Here is a 26,166-nt window from a genome sequence, read left to right on the forward strand (position 1 = left end):
ATGTAAAAATGTCTGGTAAGCTTAAGGAGAAAGTGACTTCTTCTGTTGCTAATATTGTTCATTGTCAGTGGTCAGTATTTGCATCATAAAAGATTAATAGCATTGGGAAACTAGAAAAAATTATAATAGATTTTGCTTATTAAAAATGTGTTTGAACTTGACTAACCTACATACAAGAAAAAAATTAAATGTAAGTTTCACATGTTGAAGCCTGCTTGTACTTAATCCTCCTTTTTGCATTCTGGTAACATATGCTCCCTCCACTTTACTTTCTCTGTCTTTCATGGATTTGAATTTACTTCTGGTCATGGGAGAGAAGTAAATTCTCTGTAAAAGTATATAACATGTGCAATAATTCTATCTATTGAAATCCTTAGAAGGAAAGATGCCATAGTTTCAACATAGTTGGGAAATGAAAAAAATCGTGGAATATTTCAGTGGGTATCTCATGTAGGTCAGACACAGTGATATATACTGGAAATTTAGAGAATAAGAAGACATGGTTCTGCTCTCATGGCACTTACAGCAGAGACAAACAATGCAATCAAGTGTTCTGTTTACCACAATAGGAAACACATTTGATGCTATAGCCATGTACAGGTTTGGGAATCAGAAGCTCTTCTAGGAGGATGTCTATAGCAGGTTATTTTGGATTTAAAAAAAAATGACAATTGTATCAGAATTTATGATTCTCATTTTGACTGTAGTAGCATAAAGAATTAGAATTCTGTTCATCCACATGAGATAATTAGAAAGCAAATTTATGGCAACAAAAAAGTATGTAAATTGGTGAGGATTGGCAGGGGAGTAACTATTTTAGAGGACATTGTTATTATGGTTCAATAAATTACAATTCTTATGACAATGAAAAATGCAGCCAGTAATGCATATCTAATGTCACTGTAAAATCCAGAGTTGAAGAAAAATTTGTGGATCAGCTGAGATTTAGGAACAAAAGGTAAGGGCAGGAAATATCAGTTAACGGCAGCAAAAGGAGTTTGAGATTAAATGTGGCTTTTACCAATATATTCAGGGAGATGTAGTGCTATGAGAGAGTAAGTAGGTATACTAAGTGAAAAGATACATTAAATTAATGGTTAGTCTTAGGTGATTTAGAGAATATTCATTCACTGTAAAATTCTGATTTAGAAAAGATGAATACAAATGAAAAATATGAAATGGTTAAGGGATTATCAAGACATGTCAGAAACAGTTATTGACAGCAGCAAGACTAGGGAGTACTTTGAGAACCTGGACATTTATAGATTGACTGTTATGATAATGACTATCTCCAGACATAAAGAAAAGTGTCTATTTTCAAAACTATTCTCAAATTCTACTTAAAAACCTGAGAACAGTGGGTTAGCCAAAGAGATGATTCTAAACAAACAATAATGTGATATTGCTATTCTCAAAGGCATGATCTGGTATTGGCTAATCTGTACATCTTATGGTAAAAATAATGGTGTGAGTGAGTCTAAAAACATAGCAGAATAAATTTATGCTAGTTTTGCCCACAAGTGCCTTTGGAAGGATGGATCTTATTAAACCAAAGGGCTATCCACCAGTACTTCCCAGGTGGTGCAGCGCTAAAGAATCTGCCTGCCAATGCAGGAGACACAAGGTTTGATCTCTGAGTAGGCAAGATCCCCTGGGTTAGGAAATCGCAAACTGCTCCAGTATTCTTGCCTGGAAAGTTCCATGGACAGAGGAACTTGGCAGGCTATAGTTCATGGAGTCGCAAAGAGTTGGACACAACTGAGTGACTGAGAACACACATAGAGTCACCAGCTGAGCATCTTGAGGACAATTGCTTTTCACAATAGTGAGTGACGAATCCAAAGTCTCAGCGGCTGGGTGAGGAGAAATCAGTGAGATACTAGAATCTGGGTGAAAAGAAGGTGTGAGCACAAGTAATAGTGAGAAGTCCCGGCTGTAAGATAACTACAAGGACCTTTAAGAAGAGGATTTACTGTCGGCAATTTCACATGTGTGTTTGCATGTTGTGCCTTTCAGTCTACTATCCCTTACTGACATTTCCATAAAGGCTTCTTTGTATATGTTATTCAGTTCAGTTTAGTCGCTCCGTTGTGTCCAACTCTTTGAGACACCATGAAATGCAGCACGCCAGGCCTTCCTGTCCATCCCCAACTCCCGGAGTTTACTCAAACTCATGTCCATTCAGTCAATGATACCATCCAACCATGTCATCCTCTGTCACCCCCTTCTCCATTTTCCCTCAATCTTTCCCAGCCTCAGGGTCTTTTTAAATGAGACAGCTCTTTGCATCAGGCAGCCAAAGTATTGGAGTTTCAGCTTTAACATCAGTCCTTCCAAAGAACACTCAGGACTGATTTCCTTTAGGATGGACTGGTTGGATCTCCTTGTAGTCCAAGGGACTCTCAAGACTTCTCCAACACGACAGTTCAAAAGCATCAATTCTTTGCGCTCAGCTTTCTTTATAGTCAAACTTTCACATCCATACGTGACTACTGGGAAAACCATAGCCTTGACTAGATGGACCTTTGTTGGCAAAGTAATGTCTCTGCTTTTTAATATGCTGCCTAGGTTGGTCATATTTTTCCTTCCAAGGAGTAAGAAGCGTCTTTTAATTTTAAGTCTACAATCACCATCTGCAGTGATTTTGGAGCCCCCAAAAATAAAGTCAGCCACTGTTTCCACTGTTTCCCCATCTATTTGCAATGAAGTGATAGGACCGGATGCTATGATCTTAATTTTTCTTAATGTTGAGCTTTAAGCCAACTTTTTCACTCTCCTCTTTCACTTTCATCAAGAGGCTCTTTAGTTTTTCATCACTTTCTGCCATAAGGGTGGTGTCATCTGCATATCTGAGGTTGTTGATATTTCTCCTGGTAATCTTGATTTCAGCTTGTGCTTCCTTCAGCCCAGTGTTTCTCATGATGTACTCTGCATATAAGTTAAATAAGCAGGGTGACAATATACAGCCTTAATGTATTCCTTTCCCAATTTGGAACCAGTCTGTTGTTCCATGTCCAGTTCTAACTGTTGCTTGTGACCTGCATACAGGTTTCTCAAGAGGCAGTTCCGGTTGTCTGGTATTCCCATCTCTTTCAGAATTTTCCACAGTTTATTGTGATCCACACAGTCATAGGCTTTGGCATAGTCAATAAAGCAGAAATAGATGTTTTTCTGGAACTCTCTTGCTTATTTGGTGATCCAGTGGATGTTGGCAATTTAATCTCTGGTTCCTCTGCCTTTTCTAAATCCAGCTCGAACATTTGGAGGTTCACAGTTCACATATTGCTGAAGCCTGGCTTGGAGAATTTTGAACATTACTTTACTAGCATGTGAGATAAGTACAATTCGGTGGTAGTTTGAACATTCTTTGGCATTGCCTTTCTTTGGGATTGGAATGAAAAGTGACCTTTTCCAGTCCTGTGGCCACTGCTGAGTTTTCCATTATTTGCTGGCATATTGAGTGCAGCACTTTCACAGCATCATCTTTCAGGAATTGAAATAGCTCAACTGGAATTCCATCACCTCCACTAGCTTTGTTTGTAGTGATGCTTCCTAAGGCCCACTTGACTTCACACTCCAGGATGTCTGGCTCTAGGTGAGTGATCACACCATTGTGATTATCTGGGTCATGAAGATCATTTTTGTACAGTTCTTCTGTGTATTCTTGCCACCTCTTCTTAATATCTTCTGCTTCTGTTAGGTCCATACCATTTCTGTCCTTTATTGAGCCCATCTTTGCATGAAATGTTCCCTTGGTATCTCTAATTTTCTTGAAGAGATCTCTAGTCTTTCCCATTCTATTGTTTTCCTCTAATTCTCTGCATTGATTGCTGAGGAAGCCTTTCTTATATCTCTTTGCTATTCTTTGTAACTCTGCATTCAAATGGGTATATCTTTCCTTTTCTCATTTGCTTTTCACTTCTCTTCTTTTCACAGCTATTTGTAAGGCCTCCTCAGACAGCCATTTTGCTTTTCTGCATTTCTTTTTCTTGAGGATGGTCTTGACCCCTGTCTCCTGTACAGTGTCACAAACCTCCGTTCATAGTTCACCAGGCACTCTGTCTATCAAATCTAGTCCCTTAAATCTATTTCTCACTTCCACTGTATTGTCATAAGGGATTTGATTTAGGTCATACCTGAATGGTTTAGTGGTTTTCCCCACTTTCTTCAACTTAAGTCTGAATTTGACAGTAAGGAGTTCATGATCTGAGCCAGAGTCAGCTCCCAGTCTTGTTTTTGCTGACTGTATAGAGTTTCTCCATCTTTAGCTTCAAAGAATATAATCAGTCTGATTTCGGTATTGGCCATCTGGTGATGTCCATGTGTAGAGTCTTCTCTTGTATTGTTGGAAGAGGGTGTTTACTATGACCAGTTTGCTATGATCAAGGTGTTTGCTATGATCATATATGTATATGTTATATACATACTTATATACACATTATATGTCACAGTATATATATATGGTATACATATACATGTCTTCAAGTTATACAAGTCATTTCTGTCTTAATTTTTAAAATATGATGAAAAACATGTAAGCATAATCAAATATAGAGACGATACTTTAAACTATTGTGTATCAGTTCAGTTCTGTCACTCAGTCATGTCCGACTCTTTGTGACCTCATGAATCGCAGAACAGCAGGCCTCCCTGTCCATCACCAATTCCCAGAGTTTACTCAGACTCACGTCCATGGAGTCGGTGATGTCATCCAGCCATCTCATCCTCTGTCGTCCCCTTCTCCTCCTGCACCCAATCCCTCCCAGCATCAGGGTCTTTTCAAATGAGTCAACTCTTCGCATGTGGTGGCCAAAGTATTGGAGTTTCAACTTTAGCACCAGTCCTTCCAATGAACACCCAGGACTGATCTCCTTCAGGATGGACTGGTTGGATCTCCTTGTAGTCCAAGGGACTCTCAAGAGTCTTCTCCAACACCACAGTTCAAAAACATCAATTCTTTGGCACTCAGCTTTCTTCACAGTCCAACTCTCACATCCATACATGACCACTGGAAAAACCATAGCCTTGACTAGACGAATCTTTGTTGGCAAAGTAATGTCTCTGCTTTTTAATATGCTGTCTAGGTTGGTCATAACTTTCCTTCCAAGGAGTAAATGTCTTTTTTTCATGGCTGCAATCACCATCTGCAGTGATTTTGGAGCCCAAAAAATATGAAGTCTGACACTGTTTCCGCTGTTTCCCCATCTATTTCCCATGAAGTGATGGGACCAGATGCCATGATCTTAGTTTTCTGAATGTTGAGCTTTAAGTCAACTTTTTCACTCTCCTCTTTCACTTTCATCAATAGGCCTTTTAGTTCCTCTTCGCTTTGTGCCATAAGGGTGGTGTCATCTGCATATCTGAGGTTATTGGTATTTCTCCTGGCACTCTTGATTCCAGCTTGTGCTTCTTCCAGCCCAGCATTTCTCATGATGTACTCTGCATTAACTATTATGTATGAGTCATTTTAAATTGTGGGGATCACAGTAAAGGGCTGAATCCCCTATTTGGAGTGAATATAAGATAAAAGAACAGCTGTAAGATATAGGAAGCTCTCTTGGAGGAGGGCATGGCAACCCACTCCAGTACTCTTGCCTGGAGAATCCCACGGACAGAGGAACCTGCAGGGCTAGAGTCCATAAGGTAACAGAGAGCCTGATGAAACTGAAGTGACTTAGCATGCATGCAGGATATAGTCAATCAAGGAGACTAGCATGGCCACAGACCCTAAGTTCCCTGAAAAACTGGAGAAATATATGGATGGGCTTCACATTCTATAGGCTGTGGAATATATTTTCAATCCAAGTGTACCTATATCTCAGGAGTCTGGCAGGCTCTAACTGATAGCTAAATGGAATAAACAAATGAAAATTTCTATATATTGATGGATCATATAATAACTAGTAAGCTTTCAGCCTGATTCCCCCATACTTTCTCATGCTCTATAAATAGCAGAAAGCAGAGGTAAAGGGGGAAGATGTATGGTGAAATGTTAGTTGTTCAGATATGTCCAACATCTTGCAACCCTATGGACTGTAGCCCATCAGGCTCTTCGGTCCATGGAATTCTCCAGGCACAAATACTGGAGTGGGTAGTTCAACTATTCCCCTCATTAGGGGATAGAATTACATCTTCTGCATTCATGGATTCTTTACCATCTGAGCCACCAGGAAAGGCCCTATATGGTGAAGGGGTTGTATATTAGGAAAGGATATTTCTAGTGTAGATTGAAAAATGAGACTTTGTTTTCTTGGTATGTAGCTGAATTCCTCCTGACTGCACATGTCTTTTCTGAGTTGATAGAAGTTTCTCTTGGTGGAGAGATGGATACTTGGTCTAGGGAAAGCATCAGCCTTGGGTATTTAGCATTTATTTTCTCTTCCACTTAAGTTTAAGTCTGTACAAGGAGAATACGGTAAGTATGAGTTTGCTGTTCTACTTGATAACTTGGTAAGTTTCTTTCACAGCATAAAGAAAAAAAAAAAAAAAACACTCTCAAGATCATTAAGGAGAATTACAGCTGAATACAAAAGCGGAGAATATATCAATAGCTGAGAAAGAAGAGAAGCTAAAGGCAAAGGAGAAAAGGAAAGATATACCCATTTGAATGCAGAGATCCAAAGAATAGCAAGGAGAGATAAGAAAGCCTTCCTAAGTGAACAATGCAAATAAATAGAGGAAAACAATAGAATGGGAAAGATTAGAGGTCTCTTCAAGATAACTAGTGATACCAAGGGAACATTTCATGCAAGAATGGGCACAACAATGGACAGAAATGGTATGGACCTAACAGAAACAGATGATATTAATGCAGATGATTATTAAAGCAGATGATAAGAATAAGAAGAAGAGCTATACAAAAAAAATCTTAATGACCTAGATAAATACAATGGAGTAATCACTCACCTAGAGCCAGACATCATGGAGTGTGAAGTCAAGTGGGCCTTAGGAAGCATCACTATAAACAAAGCTAGTGGAGGTGATGGAATTCCAGCTGAGCTATTTCAAATCCTGAAAGATGTTGTAAAAGTGCTGCACACAACATGCCAGCAAATTTGGAAAACTCAGCAGTGGCCACAGGACTGGAAAAGGTCAGTTTTCATTCCAATCCAAAGACAGGCAGTGCCAAAGAATGTTCAAACTACTGCACAACTGCAGTCATCTCACACGCTAGTAAAGTAATGCTCAAAATTCTCCAAGCCAGGATTCAGCAATACGTGAACTGTGAACTTCCAGATGTTCAAGCTGGATTTAGAAAAGGCAGAGGAACCAGAGATCAAATTGCCAACATCTGCTGGATCATAGAGAAAGCAAGAGAGTTCCAGAAAATCATCTACTTCTGCTTTATTGACTATTCCAAAGCCTTGACTGCGTGGATCACAACGAACTTTGGAAAATTCTTAAAGAGATGGGACTACCAGAACACCTTACCTGCCTCCTGAGAAATGTGTATGCAGGTCAAGAAGCAACAGTTAGAACCAGACATGGAATAATGAACTGGTTCCAAATTGGGAAAGGAACACATCAAGGCTGTATATTGTCAGCCTGCTTATTTAATTTATATGCAGAGTATATCATGTGAAATGCTGGGCTGGAAGAATCACAAGCTGGAATCAAGTTTGCTGGGAGAAATATCAATAACTTTAGATATGCAGATAATACCACCCTTATGGCAGAAAGTGAAGAGGAAGGAAAGAGTTTCTTGATGAAAGTGAAAGAGGAGTGTGAAAGAGCTGGCTTAAAACTCAACATTCAAAAAGCTAAGATCATGGCATCTGGTGCCACCACTTCATGGCAAGTAGATGGGGAAACAATGGAAACAGTGAGACTGCAGCCATGAAATTAAAAGATGCTTGCTCCTTGGAAGAAAACCTATGACAAATGCTGGCAGCATATTAGAAAGCAGAGATTTTACTTTGCCAACAAAAGTTTCCCTAATCAGAGCTATAGTCTTTCCAGTAGTCATGCATGGATTTGAGAGTTGGACTGTAAAGAAAGCTGTGTGCTTTTGAACTGTGGTGTTGGAGAAGACTCTTGAGAGTCCCTTGGACAGCAAGGAGATCCAACCAGTCCATCCTAAAGGAGATCAATTCTGAATATTCGTTGGAAGGACTGGTGCTGAAGCTGAAGCTCCAATACTTTGGCCACCTGATGCAAAGAACTGACTCATTGGGAAAGACCCTGATGTTGGAAAAGATTGAAGGCAGGAGAAGGGGATGACAGAGCACAAGATGTTTGGATGCCAACACTGACTTGATGGGCATGAATTTGAGTAAGCTCCAGGAGTTGGTGATGGACAGGGAAGCCTGGTGTGCTGCAGTCCACGGGGTCACAAAGAGTCAGACATGACTGAGCGACTGAACTGAACTGAACTGAACTGAACTGATACTTCAGTCCAGAGTTATATTGTTGTTTTTGGAAGTGCCAGTAACAGATGCAACATGTGTTAAAGATACTAAGGATTCTAGATTCAGATCCCAAACTAGTGGAGGTATAAAAACAAAGATTTTTTTTTAATTTGAAAATACTTGTTTGGGAAAAGTAAGTTAAATTAAGCAATTTCTTTGAAGTTTTTTTTTTTTTCCAGTTTTCTTACAGCTGATATATAATATATTAAGGAAACATGGAGTTGATTCTGAATTGGGAACTGTAAAAATAATCACATATTAATTGATCTGAAGAAGTCATGTATATGCTAAATAAGCTCCCAAATTTAACTTGACTTTTTATACAGAAAGCTATCTTGTTTGAGGGTATATAATTTGTAGCCATGTCTACAAAAGTCAATTATTTTTCAGCACTTTGCTGGTTCTTCATGCTTCTATTACTCTTGCTTATTAATACAAGTTGTGATATTTTAAAAGTGTTACTATTAAATCTAGAGTTCTTAAACAAAATCCCAAGAAGTCCAAGTTCTCTTGGACAGTCTCAAATAACAGTGAGAAATTTCACTAAATAGGTAATGCTTAATGTTTATCTGAATAGATTCAATGTTAATGTGTTGCCTCTGACACAATTATGAATAGTTCAATTCCATCCTTCTCTCACTATATTCTCGTTCACTTTGAGGTCCCTGATAAGTTTTGTGATGGGGAGACCGGTTTTTTTCTTTTTTTCTTTCTCTTAACACATTTGAAAGATACTTTCCATATCATTGTGTATTTCTCTGGTAATATCTTGTCCTTACGTATGTTGCTGATGACTCAATCTCTGGAATCAAATAGAGAAGTAAGATCCATGCTTTCTTAGAAAATGGACTGATCTAACCCCAAACTCTTGCTGTTTCATCTTATTATTTTATGTTATTTTTGTGATTTATTTATCTATTTTTGGCTGCCCTGGTCTTTGTTGCTGCACACGGGCTTTCTCTAGTTGCAGTGAGCAGGGGCTACTCTCTAGCTGCTAAGCATGGGCTCTAGATCACGCAGGCTGGAATAGTTGTGGTGAATGGATTTAGCTGCCCAACGGTATGTAGAATCCTTCCAGACCAAGAATTGAACTGATGTCCCCTGCATTGGCAGTTGTTTCCCACCCACTGGACCACCAGGGGAGTCCATGGTTTAAATTTTGAAAATAAATTGCACCTAGTATATACTACCTTAACTATGAAAAAGAAGAGTTCAGTGTATCCTTTATGGATCACGTCTACAGATTAAATCCATTTCCCCCCATATTTATCACTTATCAATCATTTTCACAATCTTGAAATTTCTAGATGAGGATTTCTCCTTAATTCATCCACCTTAAACTAGGCTTGACTCCTACTTCTAGTTTCCAGGCTTAAATTTACTTGCCATGTATATTTCTAGTGATCCCTAAGCAAAGTAATTGGCCAAGATAAAAAGTTAAAATAAATTTACCTCCTTTTGATATTGCAATTAATTGTGGAAGTTCTCTCTTACTTTGATTATCAGGAAGTCCTCTACCACAAATTTTCCAAGAATTCTAAGAGGTGAACTCAGTCTGAATGGGTCCGAATCTTTACAATCCCATGGACTGAAGCCCGCTAGGCTCCTCTGTCCGTGGGGTTTCCCAGGCAAGAATACTGGAGTGGGTGGCCATTCTCTCCTTCAGAGGATCTTCCCAACTCAGGCAATGAACCCAGGTCTCCTGCATCGCAGGCAGACTCTTTACTGCCTGAGCCACCAGGGAAGCCTCTTACTGGGTCAATCCTACCTCAAATTAACTCATAGAAAGAGAAATGATTAGTGAGTTGACATGTCCCTAGTTTTGTTAATCTATTGCAACTGCTATACACCACTATGTTTAAGAAGAGGGCTCACCAATGTAATACATTGGTGCCACTTTTGGTCTGGTAGTAGTTTTCTGGGGATGAAGTGGGAATCAAATGGCAACCCACTCCAGGATTCTTGCCTATGAAATCCCATTGACAGAGGTGCCTGGTGGGCTATATCCCTGGGGTTGCTAAGAGTCAGATGTGACTGACACAGATAACAGCTGATTGTCAATATTATATCAGTTTTTTATGTGCAATATAGGGATTCAATATTTTGGCTTCTTTGCTGGTGGCTCAGATGGTAAAGAATCTACCTGTAATGCAGGAGACCGAGGTTTGATCCCTGGGTTGAGAAAGTCCCCTGGAGAAAGGAATGGCAACCCATTCCATTATTCTTGCCTGGAGAATTCCATTCCTGGTGGTCTGTAATCCATGGGTTGGTAAAGTGTCAGACAGGACTGAGAAACTAACACTTCACCTCAGCGGGAATCAAATATTCTCCCTCTGAGTATCACACTGCCCACTCCATATTTGCGTGAACCTCCCTCCAGACGGTATGGGTGTTTTAACTGCATGTAGATCCTTGCCTAGGCAGCTCTTGTGTAGTTCTTTTCTAAGCCATGCTCTGAAAAGGAAGATCCAATCTTGTGTTCCCTAGGTTCCATCGCTTCAGTTTATATTCATGGCTACTGTTTCATGTAGCTTATATTCACATTCCTGTTCCATCGTGCCTATGTCAATAGGAGCTTTCACGCCTAGTCACCTGCCCTGTGAAAACTAGACCTTTGTAGGGGAACCCAGCCTCTATCTCAGTCATCAGTTTGAAGTCCCCTTCCCTCAAGGGGCCCTTTGCATCATTCCTGCCAGTAGCTCTCTCACTGGGGATTAGCCCATCTATCAGAAGGTCTAATAAGGTAGACTCCATTTGTTACCAGCAGACTCCTTTTTAAGAAACTAGATTTTCCCTCTCAGGGACATAAGGAGGTGAAACCATTTCAAGGAATAAAAGAAAAAAAAAACAAAAAAACACCTCTGTCAATGTGTGCCTACTTGGCACTATTTCTATAACTAAGATGGAGAACATTAGAGATTCTTCTCCCAGCAACAAGGGATTTCAAGGGGTTTGTGCTGTTTTCATTGAGATAGAACTGGCAGGCAACGTTTAAAGATCAATTTCTTCTGTTAAAATATTAAAAATTTCTACCTACTGGGTAGAATTCCTCTAATAACAATTAAAAAAAAAATGATAGCTACTTTTTTTAGTGAGCACTTCCTAGATGCTAAACATTTTACATAAATCATCTTATTTAATCCTTAAGACAATCCTCTATATTACTATCTTTGCATTTTAAAAATATCGATTTCTTTATTTTTTATTTGGCCACATCAGATCTTAGTTGCAGTACACAGGATCTTCCTGCAGGATCTTTTCATCACAGCAGACAGACTCAATTTGCTGCTCTTGGGCTTAGGAGTTGCTGCAGCATGCAGTCTTAGCTGTTCCATAGCAGGTGGGATCTTAGTTTTCTTACTCCGGATTACACCCACCACCCCTTCATTGCAAGGTGGATTCTTAACCGTTGGATCACCAGGGAAATCCCTTATCTTTTTTTTTTTTTTAAGTTAAAATTGAGAGGGTAACAGGCAGGAAGGCCAGGGGTCTCCAAATGGAGGAAAGAGGCTGCAAGTGCCAGACATTTTTATCTCTCTTAAGAGGCAGGAGGAAAAAAACCAGCGATATTTTTTTTCTTCTCCATACAAATTTAAAAGGAGGTTTCTCTTAAAATGCTGTGTTGCCATGACACCTGGTTTCACCTGAAGCTAACTACTCTCAAACCTTGAGTTAACCAATATATTTCTTTTTCTTATGGAAATGTTGTCTTAAGCTATGCTAATGTACCCCAGACTCTATCTTCAAGTTGGTTCTGCCAAACGGCCTAATTTACTTACTCAGGTATTGTTCCGCTAATCTATGTAAACGAAACTATTTGTGTGGTAATCTGCCCTTCTACAAGATTCAAGTCAATCGTTTTATGGCCAGGGATGAATTATCTGGTGCCATTCTAAATTTTATGGCATTCCTTTCTTTTCATTAACAGACTGTGAGTGACTATATAACACACAGCTAAAGACTAGGAGGGGGGTACTCTTTGGCCCCCTTCTGATGCCTATGTCAGAAGCTTCCTCTATCTCCTTTATACTTTAATAAAACTTTATTACACAAAAGCTCTGAGCGATCCAGCCTCATCTCTGGCCCCGGATTGAATTCGTCTCCTCCAGAGGCCAAGAATCCCGGCGTCTTATCATTCAGCAACAGCCTTTCAAAATGAAGCTCAGTTTAAGCAACTAGTTCAAAGTTACAGAACTGGGATTTAAACTGGTATCTATTTGACTTAAGGGTTGGTTATCTTTCCCCACTCCACACAACACATGGGAAGGCCATGCATAAAATACCCCTAGTTGGGTCAAAATCAATGTTTTCATCCTCCCTAGAAGCATTGAGTGTAAAGAGATGAGTAAGACAGAGGCTTTGCCTTTAATCATGTACAGTCTGGTGGGGAGACAGTGTCACGTAAGGAGGATGATCAATGGTGTGATAGAAGGGACAAACGTGAGCAAGGAGGAGGGTCATCTCACCAGGAGCCCTATGCCCAGCTTCACATTTTCTTCAGGTTGCTTGGTACTTCTTTTCTTCCCTGAGAGGTGCCCAAAGCCAAATGGCTCTTCCAGGCAGTCATATGCTTTCATCTACCATCTATTTTCCTCTCCAGTTCAAGAGACTGCTTGCCACAGTTTTAATGAGATCAGATTTGTTCTTGGTGATCTATTGCCATTTCTGACCATACTGTTACCCTTAATCATTGAAAGGTCTACTTGCCTTAGACTACAAGGTGTGAAGATGAGGGGAAGGGTGCAGAAAGAAGACTAGAGAAGGATACAGGAGAATGGCTCACCTGTTCTCCCCCAAAGATGAAATTCAATGTCCCTGAGGATTAGGACAGATTTGAGAGCGTGTTTAATGTGAGGCTGTTTATGATCCATAATAATTCTAGTCTGTAAGAAGTACTACCTTGACATATTCTTCTTGGGAATTATTTAACTTAAAAACGTATTTCATTTATAACTATTTAAGTTTTTAGCTTCAGAATTCTAGCCCTTTGTACACCAAATACTGTTTTACCATCTCAGATAATTGAACAGCCACTTAAATAATGCTTTTCAGTCTAAAGATAATCATTGAACTATTTAAAAATTAAAAATGGTTTAAATAATAACCATTAATGATTCTGTATGAGTTTAGGAAATAGAATCTGGTATTATGGAAGAAGAATTTGAAGTTCAGCCAATTCAATATCTAGACCACAAATTTTTTAAAATCAGAGACAAAGTTGTTTTTCAAAACAAACTGTCTGAACATTTTTATATTTGCAGATCTCTTGCTGGCACATAGCAGGATGACTTATGTGAAATGTTGCGTCTATTTTGGAGCCAGCTGTCTCTCTCCATGGTCTCTCTCATATCCCCTGTGCTGACCATAGCATTTTTTTCTTCTTGTGTTTCTTTGCTAATGGAAAGTCTTTCTACTCAAACTAAATAGTCCAGTCTTTTCCATCTGCCAGGACAGTTTGTCTTTGGAGAGAGAATGCCAAGACTCTCTGTCAAAGTTATGCTTGTCCTGACACTGCATCGTGGAGCCATCTTCACCCTGTGTTCAAATTGCTGCTGTCTTTTCTACCCATTCGCTTCCTATGACTTGTGTAGCTGAAACTGATTTTGATTGCCTTGACTTCCCCACTGCAGGAAGGCTGTTTCTAGAACATAGGTAGAACAATGACTGAGAGGGAAAAAATGGCTATGTTATAGGTCTTTTTATGCCTTTTTAATTGCACATCCTCACAATAGCAATTTTTGAGATGCGTGTCTATCTAAGAGAGTGAACACACACTGACCTTGTAGCCCATGACTTCAGACTCGTTGGCTAATGGTCTGACGGGGTCCCAGCCCAGAGAAAGCTGAGAACCCTGTTGCTCCCACCTGAGATTGTTAGGTGCTTGACTGGGGGCTGCAAAATGAAAAGCAAAAGTGAGTGCAAGAGATATGTTAAATACCTTTATTCACTTAAATTCTTGTGAGTATTTCAGTCTTTTCCTGTGTTCAGTAGTTGGCTGGCACCATAGGCTTCCTTCCAGCGAGAATCAGATAAGGAGGGTTTTGCTCCAGGAGTGTCATTTTAATAGCTACTCTGCTGAGCTTTTGAACCCAAATCCTTTTATCTCCCTCCTGTGTCAAAAATCGCTTAGCCTTGTTTCACAGGAAGATAACCTTTATCTACTGTGAATGCAAAATTTTCTGAGCTAGTTTTAGAATTCAGATCTAAGCACTGAAACGAGACTAGGAGTCAAAACTCCTCTTCAACTCAGTTTATTATGTACCTCACGTGGCTTTCAGAAATGTTAAAAGATATTTCCCTTTTGTCTGAGACAAACACAAAGCCCCGGTCACTTACGGGATTTCTTGGTGGCTGCACTCACTTCACTGCTGGGTGGCCCATATCCAGCTCCATTATAAGCCCTCACTGTGAAGTGATATAGCGTATTTCCTTCTAATCCTGTCAGGATGATGGATGACTCGTTCCCCCTCGTTTTGACGGTTTCTGCTGCATCTTCTTGTTCCATGTCTTTCCAATAACCAATCTGTCAACAAATTATCACATGACAGATTAATTTTAGTTTCCCCTGTTGAACTTTTTTTTTACCCGTTGGGTGTTTCTCAACGCAGAGTACTAACCTCTATACAATCATGGCTGGTTGGATGTTTTTCAAACCCACCTCTGGGAAATCGTTGCTGTATCATCCAACTAATAGGTTCCACTAATGAGGCCAAATCAGTCTTAACTGCTGCCTGATTTGCATCTGTGTAAACCATAGCACCTTAACAGTACTCAGCAAAGCAGCAAAAGGTGCTACCTTGTAGCCTGGTAGCATGAAGGATCATTCATGAAGTTGGAATAATTCCTTTCTCATACATCATTGGGATCATTTCCCATTCAAAGCCATCTAGCTTTTAATGAATTATTTAAGAAAGATACATGAGGAATATTTCCTCCTCAGCCCCACACAGAGGTGAATCACATAGCTGGATGAGTTTAAAAAAGAAGAGGTGAGAGAACATTCATGGTAATTTGGAATGGTCTAAATACATAAAAATAACATTACTAGGATGTGGGAGGGTGGCAGAAGGGAATAGCTCTTTGTCAAAGCACACTTTGTGCATTGAGATGATCTTTCCTGGTTATATGCTCTTGGTGGCTGGTCTCATACCAAACTTGATCCCTTTATGACATTTAATAATTATCTGTGTGTATATAATGCTTAACCCTGTTCATAAATTAGAACTTAATTATGCATGAAGGCATTACAGGGTAGTTTTTCCCCCTACTTCTTTACCTCGGTGAAAATGAAGAATAACAGTTCTTTTTCCAGTTAATTACTGTGGTGAAAGAAGTGTATTTCTGCAACCATTTCATCTCCTTCAAGTTCTTTGTCTACAGGCTAGAAAGTGAAACATCACATTTGCAGATTCTAGTATGAGATTTAGGCAGTGAGGACTCTGTGTGAAACTTGATGTATTCTGGAGTATACTCAGGACACCCACTTCCTTGGGTCCATTGGAAGGTACTGGAGGCCACTGTCTCCCAGGAGAGAAAAGGACTGGAGTCACTTCCCATCCCTCTTCCAGCCTAGATGCTGGCTGAAGGGAGAGGGAGTAAAACATGTCCAGAGGAGGAAGGAAGTTAGAAATTATAACTGCAGCCTTATGACATGAAGACTATAACAGCCACATTTTCTTCTTTATACTGTTTCATATCTAAAAATTAATAACCTGGGTCCCTTCCTTTCTTGTGAAAGGGTGTTATGAGTAGGTAACTTTCTATTGTAGTTTGTTAGAGGAGACGGACAAGTTGACTAAAGGAAGTTTCTTGGCTCTCCATTTTAAGGAGATGGTGAGTACATTTTCATTTGTTTAAAGAGATATTTGCACAATGTCAGTATGGGACAGTTCCACTGCCAACTGTTACTTTTAGGAAGCTGTTGAATGGGGAGAAGGATGTGTATGGATGTTGAGTAATGAAAGGGATATAGTACTTTAGTTTTCAACATCCATTTCACCCTCATTCTAGTGTGTCTTCCTGGACTGAAGAGATGAAAAGATAAACACTGTATTTCCAAGACTCCCTTGTAGTTAGGGCTCTGAATATATTTTAGGTATAGCCAGTCAGATGCATATGCCTGGTATTTGAAAGTAAAAGTGAGATAGAGATCAAAGAGATATAGATCGAACTTCCACCAACTCTGGTGTTTGTTTGTTTGTTTGTTTTTTGGTTTGTTTTTTGCCTACAAGTATAGTAACAGACAGTGGAAACAGTGTCAGAATTTATGTTTTTGGGCTCCAAAATCACTGCAGATGGTGATTGCAGCCATGAAATTAAAAGACGCTTGCTCCTTGGAAGGAAAGTTATGACCAACCTAGATAGCATATTAAAAAGCAGAGACATTACTTTGCCAACAAAGGTCCGTCTAGTCAAGGCTATGGTTTTTCCCGTGGTCATGTATGGATGTGAGAGTTCGACTGTGAAGAAAGCTGAATGCCGAAAAATTGATGCTTTTGAGCTGTGGTGTTGGAGAAGACTCTTGAGAGTCCCTTGGACTGCAAGGAGATCCAACCAGTCCATCCTGAAGGAGATCAGTCCTGGGTGTTCATTGGAAGGACTGATGCTGAAGCTGAAACTCCAGTACTTTGATCACCTCATGTGAAGAGTTGACTCATTGGAAAAGATCCTGATGCTGGGAGGGATTGGGGGCAGGAGGAGAAGGGGACGACAGAGGATGAGATGGCTGGATGGCATCACCGACTCAATGGACATGAGTTTGAGTCAACTCCGGGAGTTGGTGATGGACAGGGAGGCCTGGTGTGCTGCAATTCATGAGGTCACAAAGAGTCGAACATGACTGAGTGACTGAACTGAACTGAACTGATAGTAATAGAGACATTATTTTGCCTTTCCCCTTCACCCTCTGACTGTGGTAGCAAAACTGAATGGCTCATTGTCTAACCATCAACTTTATGGGAGGTTAAGAAGCCACGTGCAAGAAAACCATTTTGTTGGTGCAAATTATAGTAACATGATGGAGTTCTGGAACTGGCAGGAACAGCAGAGGCTTCCAGATCACAAAGTCTTCTTGAACGTGGAGCTGTCCTGTTCATGTTGACTTCCAAACAAACCACAGCAGTGGAGTGTGGGACGAGGGCTGGAGACTTCCTGCTTTTAATGGACATCACTGTCTTCCTCTATGTCATGGTCCATCGACTAGCTTTAACAGTCATTTTGGAAAGATCACGGAGTCTGTTAATTTAATTCAATAATTTTGTAACAATTTAATACTTAAAACACTTCCTATTTAAGCTAGAGTAATTTAATTCTTTGCAATTAAAAACTGTCTGACACACCTGCGCAGCTCTTGGGGGAAAAAAAAGTGTATATAGTTAATAAGGGACTTCCCAGTGGCTCAGTGGTAAGCAATCCACCTGTAATGCAGGAGACACAGGTTTGAGCCCTGCGTTGGGAAGATCCCCTGGAGGATGGCTTGGCAACCTACTCCAGTACTCTTGCCTGAAGAATCCCAAGGAGTGAGGAGCATGGCAGGCTACAGTCCATAGGGTCGCAAAGAGTCAGACACGACTGAAACTAACCACATACTCACATAGTTAATAAGATAATCATAATCAAATTCCTGTTTCTCATCCTTGTCCCTTCACAGATTTGAACTGGCATACAGCTGAATGGATGAACTTCAGAAATTTGTTTGATTAAGCTGAAATGCTCTAACCCTGCCTTTTGTATTATGTTTGCCCCATTATTCGTAATTCCAAGAGCTAACTTATCTTGTTTGATTTTCAGCATACTTTTAACTGAAGAAATCTAAGCTATTTTCAAACTACACAATTGAATGACATGTTGTTGGATGAACAAATGTGTATCTTTCTCCTTTCCAATGATTTCTCTGATTTTCAGGTCTCTGTTTCAACTTTCTTTAATTGGATAGATTATTTTAAGTTAGTTAAATATATATATTTGAGAGAGTTTAGTGTGATTAAATTCAACAGATTACAGATTTCGATACAAACACAGATTCCAATACAAATTCTGGACTTCTAAATATTGAATGCTTAATTTGCTGATGAATCACCATGAAATTCAACATCCCAAGTAAAACATAATATGTTTCTAAGTAACAGATTGCTAAAAAATACAAATTCTAGATGTACCAGATAAAACCTATCATAAATCTAAAATTTTAAAAAAAGCATTATTTCTCTTTCTGGAATTTTGAGAAAAAAAAAAGCTGGAAGAGTTAGTTATTACCTTTACAAAGAAATATTAATTTTATTTCCTACGTTTTTGATGAAAGATAGGATAAATCAGAAAAGCAGAAAAACATATGGAGTTTAATATCATGCTTATCTAGTGATTCTTAACTTGGAATTGAGGTAATATAGTATTGATAAGTCACCCTATACCTTTTAAAGTTGAAACTTCCTCTTTATTCAATTTATTTCTCCATGATTCAATTCTATCCTGATGATAAATTTCATCAACCTATACATTTTGAACTCTCTATGAGATCACTTGAAATGAAGTTTAAAACATTTTAAAAGACACAAATATCTGAAACTAGAAGCACAGATAACCTATTTTATGACTCTCACACAGTTGGGGTTTTCATGGGTGTGCTTTTATTACATTATTTTATTATATCCTTCTAGTATTTTTATTACATATAGCTAACAAATCATGTACTTATAGTCACATATGAATATTTTCCCATTTTTATAGTAATAATTTATCATATCCCTTGTGTACCAAATATAATTTAACCATTGTTCTTTTGTGGAACATCTGGGTAGCTTCCAGATTTGTTCTCTTACTTAAAATGTTGACATGAGTATGTTCATTGTTCATGTATATTGTTTTCCACACACTGGAGTAATTCCCCAGAACAGAATCCCAGACAGGAGATTATAGGATCCAAAATTATTGAAGTTTTTATACTTTTGAAACAAAAGTGCTACACTGGTTTTCAAATAGTTTGTACTAATTTTCATTTCCAATGATAGTGTATAAATCTGAGAGATACACTGTACTGTTCACATATCATGGTTGTGGAGTCAGAGGCCTAAATTTTAATCATATTTTTGAAATCTATAAGCTTCATATAATGGGACAAGTTACTTAACCACTGAATCTCTATATCTTTATTTATAAAGCAGCTAAAATTCTACTTACTTCAGTTTTATGAATTGTTTTCAGATAGCTCCCTTATTTTCATCCAACTACTTAAACTATTTTGTTTTTTGGTGGCTTAATATTTCTGATTTTCATAACTTGTGGGTCTATTTCCTTTTGTTTTTGCTATTCTTCACATTGTTTTAATTTCTGATTTCATTCCTCAAAATTATTTTTACTTATGTGTAATATAAATAGTGGCAGGCAGGAAGCATGAACTCTGAGTGAGCCAATAGTTTTAGGAGTGTAGATTTGAACTTAAATCTGCAGGATGCTTTTCTTAGTAGATAACCCATTTTTTCCAAAATTGATTCTCCAGGATAATGATAATTTTAACTATGCAGATAACATATTCAATTATCTGATATGATGATTCTAAGATATTCATGTCATACACAATCTGGTTTCCTTACATGAAGTTACAGGATTTAAATCTACCACTGCTGCTGTATGCAGTCAAAGGTTACTGGATGAGACACAGACTTCCCCCTATTTCCCAGTCTTTATTCAGTCACATTTAAAACCATTGAAGGTTTCTTCCCATCTGATTTTTGTTACCTGTTAGTTTTTAAAAGCATAATTCTTACCTCCTGTATTCCCTTGTTTATAATTTAAATTGCACACAATGGTCACTGCTCATTCAATAGTGTACTTCCTGAATTTAATAAACACAGCTCTATTATCTGATGTTATTTAATGTTGCAAAAGTTTTTGCACCATTGCAAGTAATTTATTCTCTAGTAAGGTTAGATTTAAAAAAAAAATAATCAAAATGCATAGTGAAATGTAAATATTTTACCATACTTTGAGTTTTTCAAAACTATTAAATTATTCATTCAAAAGTTTTTTTTAATATGCATTATTTACCAAGCACTGTGCCTGCAGGCAACTGGGGATTAATGGTGAGTCCAAAAAGACACTGCATAGGCAGAACACAGAGGAATTTTAGGACTGTGAAACTATTATGTACAATTTACAATGGTAGATACATGTCATACTTTTGTCTGAAGACTTAAAGTGTACATCAACAGTGAATCCTAATTTATTTGTTTCTTATTGAAGTATAGTTGACTTATAATGTTGTGTCAATTACTACTGTATAGCAAAGTGATTCAGTTATATACATTCTTTTTTATGTTCTTTTCCATTATGGTTTATCATAGGATATTAACTATGGTTTGCTGTGCTATACAGTAAGACATTCTTATTTATCCATTCTATGTTTAAAAGCTTATATCTGCTAATCCCACCTCCCACTGTATCCATTCCCTAACCCCTTCCCCCTTGGCAACCACCAGTCTGATATCTGTTTTTGATTCTGATTTTGTTTCGAAAATAGGTTCATTTGTGTCATATTTTAGATTACACATATAAGTTATATCATATGGTATTTGTCCTCTTTCTGCCTTACTTCACTTAGTGTGATAATCTCCAGGTCCATCCATGTTGCTGCAAAGAGTGAACGCTAATTTAAACACTAGATTTTGACTGGTAATGACATGTTACTGTAGGCTCATCGACTGCAACAAATGTTCTCTGGGGGGGATGTTGATCATGGAGGAGTTAAGGTTAAGTGTGTGAAGACAGTGGGTACGTGGGAACCCTTTTTTTCTGCTCAATTTTGCTGTGGATTCAAAAAGTTTCTTAACTGGAAAAAAAAAAAAACAAAACAGTAGCCAAGATAGTTACTGGATGAAAAACCACACAAATGTACAATTGTGGTTCAGCCAAGCTGCATTTTGCTGGAGATCTACAGTGTGGACTAGGACTCAGTGGAGGGAGGCTGGTCAGAGAAAGCATCAGTAAGGAAGGCAGAGGAGGAGTAGGTGCAAACGTGGAGAGGTGAGTGGAGAACGTGTGAACCTGAAAAAAACTTCACTTAGGCTAACGTGAAGGCTGAGGGTGTGTGTAGCTCCCTTTGATTCTAGAGGCAAAGGACGGAACCTAATCTTATCACTGGCTGGAGCAATGCAGTTTGGAGCTTATCACAGTTTGGAGCAATGCCAACACATTGAAGGATCTTAAGCAGGGGTGAGCGTGACATGTACATGTGATATCAAATTTTTGTTTTGAAAAGATACACGCAGCAGTCAAACATTTGTTGCTTTGTTTTTTCAGCATGTAAGTTAGGTCACTCCTTTGTCCAAAACTCTCCATATTGCACTTACAGTAACTTGCAGACTGCTCACCACAGCTTACCCGACATGATTGCTGTATACTTCTCCAACCTCACCTTATATCGCACATCACTTTGTTCATCACCTTCCAGCAAAACAGCCTCAAACATTGAGTTACATTCTCGATTTACAGCCTTTGAACTTCTAGTGCTGTTTTTACCCATAAGCTCTTTTTACATTCTTTCTCCAAATTGCCATCTCCTTTTCATCCAAGTTTTAGCTAAACTGTGAAGCTTCCCTTGGTCACTTTCTTAAAGAAACTTTCCCTCCCTTAGTCACTCTATTTTATATTACTCTGAGTTTCATTATGATTATTATTATCACTTATAATTATCACCAACTGAAAGGAAAAGGAAAGTGAAGTCGCTCAGTCATATCTGGCTCTTTGTGACCCATGGACTCCTCCATCCATCGGATTTTCCAGGCAAGAGTACTGGAGTGGGTAGCCTTTCCCTTCTCCAGCAGATCTTCCCAACCCAGGGACTGAACCCAGGTCTCCCACATTGTAGGCAGATGCTTTACCGTCTGAGCTACCGGAGATGCCTATATGAATTACTATATGAAACTATCCTAATTTATCTGTTTCATTGCTTGCTTCATATTGGCATTGAGGAGCACTGTATGATTTATCTTAGTGAATAAATGGTTGCAATATGAAGACAGCTTGGAAAGGGGCTGAAGTAGAAACAGAGCAGTTAGGAGGTGATGCCTGAGTCTGGGAAGAAATGGGGATGGCCTGGATTAGCACGGCAGCTATGGACATGGGGATGGGTATGCAGTAGAGAGATCTTTAGAAGATAAAGCCAACAGACTTTGGTGACGGACTAGTTATAGGTGTGACAAGAAACTCTGTGGGCGTTCTCTACTTTAAGGTAGGGATATTTTTCAGTTACTTTGTTTTTGGATTGCTGTTTACTTTGGATTTTTATTGTTGCTATTGTCACTGATTTTGCTCCATCTATTCTGTCTTCTTGGCAGATATCTAGTTGGTTTATGGGCCAAAGCCTTTTGCTCTTTACATCTGCCTTCTTCTCTCTTACCTTATAGTAAAATTTCCTTATTCATGTACTTTGCATTCTGAGTTTACTTCTCAAGCTTGTACTCCAAAGCTCTGGCCTAAATAATTAGCAATATCAAATTTGCATTTGATTGTTCCTAATGAATATTTTATTTTAATTACTTTGGTTTTTATTTTATTGCACTCTCTTTAATAAACAGCATTACTCTTTTAATATATTGATAGAAGAAATATTTTCTTTTCTGTCATTGTTATCTAGAAACTTATGTTTAAAAATTATCTTCTTATTTACAAGAAAATCTCTTATGGGAAAGGAATTCATTCTGAGCCTTATCATTTGTTTTCTTATTTCAAAGATTTTTCTCCTATCATTTCTTTCCTCTTTAAAAAGTATTTCTTCTGTTTAATGATTCTAGGATTTAACCTGTTTTTAATGGTGCTCTACAAAGGAATAGAAGTTCTATTTGCATAGGGATATATCCATCTCTAGACTGTGTATCCAAGCCCAGTGGCTGATGCTGTGAGACAGAGGCCAAACTTTGTGCTGGTACAAGCCTCCACTCATATTCTCCACACAACACAAAAAAATTTTCAGAAGCTTGAGATAAGAGACAAAGCTTCCTGTTCGTGACTACAGTTTTTTCATTGAAGAAAAAGATAAAGGAGAAGGAGGCTAGAGGCTATTTTGTTGCTTGCTTGAACCTAGAAAATAGAATTTTGAAGATGGGTCATTGCACAAAGATGAAAGGAAAGAAAACCTTAGAAAATTGTACTAAAATTCTTGTTTCATACTCCTCATTATGATTGCAAAAAAGATTCTCTCTTTTCTCCTGGTTTCATGGTTACTTTAAGGGATATTAAGAAAACGTGATTTTACATGTTTCCATTCAATTCACTGCCATTCCTAAATTAAAAAATTGTGACTAAACTGACGGTTAGAAAGCAGATACTTCCTTACTACCCTGCTTTCTCCACTGATTCTTCACCTTCAGACACACTTTAAACACTATAATCTTTTCCCGAGTAATGCTTAAGTCCCTTTTATGTACCTCTTATGTAACACCTAAGTTCAGCCATGTATTTATATTGAGTTTCAGAAATTCCCTGATAGCTCAGTTGGTAAAACATCTGCCTGCAATGCAGGAGATCCCAGTTCAATCCCTGGGTTGGGAAGATCCCCTGGAGAAGGAAATGGCAACCCACTCCAGTATTCTTGCCTGGAGAATTCCATGGACAGAGGCGCCTGACAGGCTACAGTCCCTGGGTTGCAAGAGTCGGACACGACTGAGTGACTAAGCATGCACACCAGTGTCCTTGGGCTTCCTTTGTGGCTCAGCTGGAAAAGAATCTGCCTGCAGTGCGGGAGACCTGGGTTGGGGAGATCCCTTGAAGAAGGCAAAGGCCACCCACTCCAGTATTTTGGCCTGGAGAATTCCAGGGACTGTATAGTCCATGGGGTCGCAAAGAGTTGGACATGACTGAACGACTTTCACTTTATGTAAAACCTAAGTTCAGCCATGTGTTTCTATTGAGTTTCAGAAATTCTATACATGGGAAGCACATTTCCCATGAATAATGAATTTGTTTCGGTCAGAAAAGTCTCTGCTTGCGTCTATTTAGTTGATCTCCAGTTTCCTAATCTCCCGAGCTTAGCACCAGGTATAGTTATTAAATTGGCTATTCACAATCAGTACTCTGAGATACACTGGCAGTCAGCATTATTAGATTGCATGCAAAATTAGCTGCTTTGTGCCCAGAGGTAATTTTACTATAAAGGATACAATTTAATGAATCAAATAAGATAAATAAACAATGCGTAGTTAAGATTTTTAATATTTATGAGACAGTTCAACAGTGATTAGAGGCTCTGCGGTGAGGAAGTATGAAATGCAGCAGGAACATAAGGATGGATATAATTTACTGAATAAATTGTATTTATTTTTTCTATAAGCCGTCACTGCTATCTAAAAATTACACTTAGAAACTGGTTTCAAATATAATTGAATTTGTTCTTAACATGTGTAGTTCAGTGTAGGTCTTTTACAAATGTTAGTTCCATTCCCTTCTTCATTTTAATCTACTCAAATGTTCTAAAATACAATATATTAAACAAGATATTAGGGGAGTATTTTTTTAATAACTAAGGTCCTTAAATGTTTTGTCTGATGAGGGGTAGACGTAATAGTCCCTTAATAGATACTAGTTATATGAAAGAATAAAAGTTACAGTATGAAAGTTAATATAGGTAGAACTATATTAACTTTTTTTAAAAAAAGTATTATGTACTCAAGCATATTATATGGTTAACCACATATAAGGTGCTAGAAATGCAGTTTTGGAAATGTATAGTTTTAAATGCGTATATTAGAAAAGGCAAAAAGCCAAAAAATCGATGATAAAACCATCTTACAGAGTTTGAAAAACAGTACATTTTAAGCCCAAATAAACTAGAAAGAAGGGTATAATAGAGGTTAACCACATATAAGGTGCTAGAAATGCAGTTTTGGAAATGTATAGTTTTAAATGCATATATTAGAAAAGGCAAAAAGCCAAAAAATCAATGATAAAACCATCTTACAGAGTTTGAAAAACAGTACATTTTAAGCCCAAATAAACTAGAAAGAAGGGTATAATAGAGATGAATTGAGAAACAAAATATTGGAATAGAGCCAAAGTTAATTCTTTGAAAAGACCCAAAAATTTGTAAATCTCCTTTGATCAGGAGTCATCAGAATAGAGAGGGAGAAGGAGAGGATATCACCAAATTATTGAAAGAAAATAATACTACTGATCTCGGAGATATTAAAAAGACAATGCTAGAAAGTGGAAATGCTTTGTAAAGTGGAAATACAAATCCTGCCCTAGGTAAGAATTTTAAAAGTCTTGGCAAGCATCCAAAAGCAGACAGAATTTGAAGGAGAGCTTACTCTTGACAAGTTACAACTGTGACAGGTAAGTTTGTGAATGTTTTGCTTGAGAATATGACCATGGCGCCAGGAGTTCACAGCTTTACTGGCTGGAGTAGCAAATGGTAGAGTTTAGTGCAAGAAAAAGCAGTTGGAAACATAAGAAGGAAATTCAAAAAGTAAGAGAATGACAGAAATTGTAAGACCCCAACCCAAGTATAAACTCTTCATATTTTTGGCTAAATGATAAACAATTCTTGCCTTGGGATAAATACTGTGGCATCTGATAAAAACGTAAGCAGTGACCAAGAGAAATCTACTTTTAAAAGAGCTGCACTGGGTGGGATTTTTGAGCTTGCTGCATTTTAACTGAGTGTATTCTCTAATGACTTCAGGATGCAGAAAAATGACAGGTCTTTAAAGCATGTGTTTAGAGACTTATTGGGCCTTTCCTGATAGCTCAGCTAGTAAAGAATCTGCCA

The 26,166-nt window shown here is 38.3% G+C and overlaps 1 protein-coding gene across 1 annotated transcript in view; it reads right to left on the reverse strand.

Annotated features, from left to right (window-relative positions):
* The window catches only part of CNTN5 (contactin 5), a 1,555,907-nt gene that overhangs the window by 9,905 nt on the left and 1,519,836 nt on the right, over positions 1–26,166 (reverse strand). Inside the window, exons 22-23 of the mRNA XM_043481782.1 lie at positions 14,745–14,931; positions 14,188–14,300 (exon numbers count right to left, since the gene is read on the reverse strand). Of these exons, the coding sequence (XP_043337717.1) occupies positions 14,188–14,300; positions 14,745–14,931 (300 nt within the window). The remainder of the gene's footprint in view (positions 1–14,187; positions 14,301–14,744; positions 14,932–26,166) is intronic.

Source organism: Cervus canadensis, chromosome 11 (genome assembly GCF_019320065.1).
Source record: "Cervus canadensis isolate Bull #8, Minnesota chromosome 11, ASM1932006v1, whole genome shotgun sequence".
Taxonomy (NCBI): Eukaryota; Metazoa; Chordata; class Mammalia; order Artiodactyla; family Cervidae; genus Cervus; species Cervus canadensis.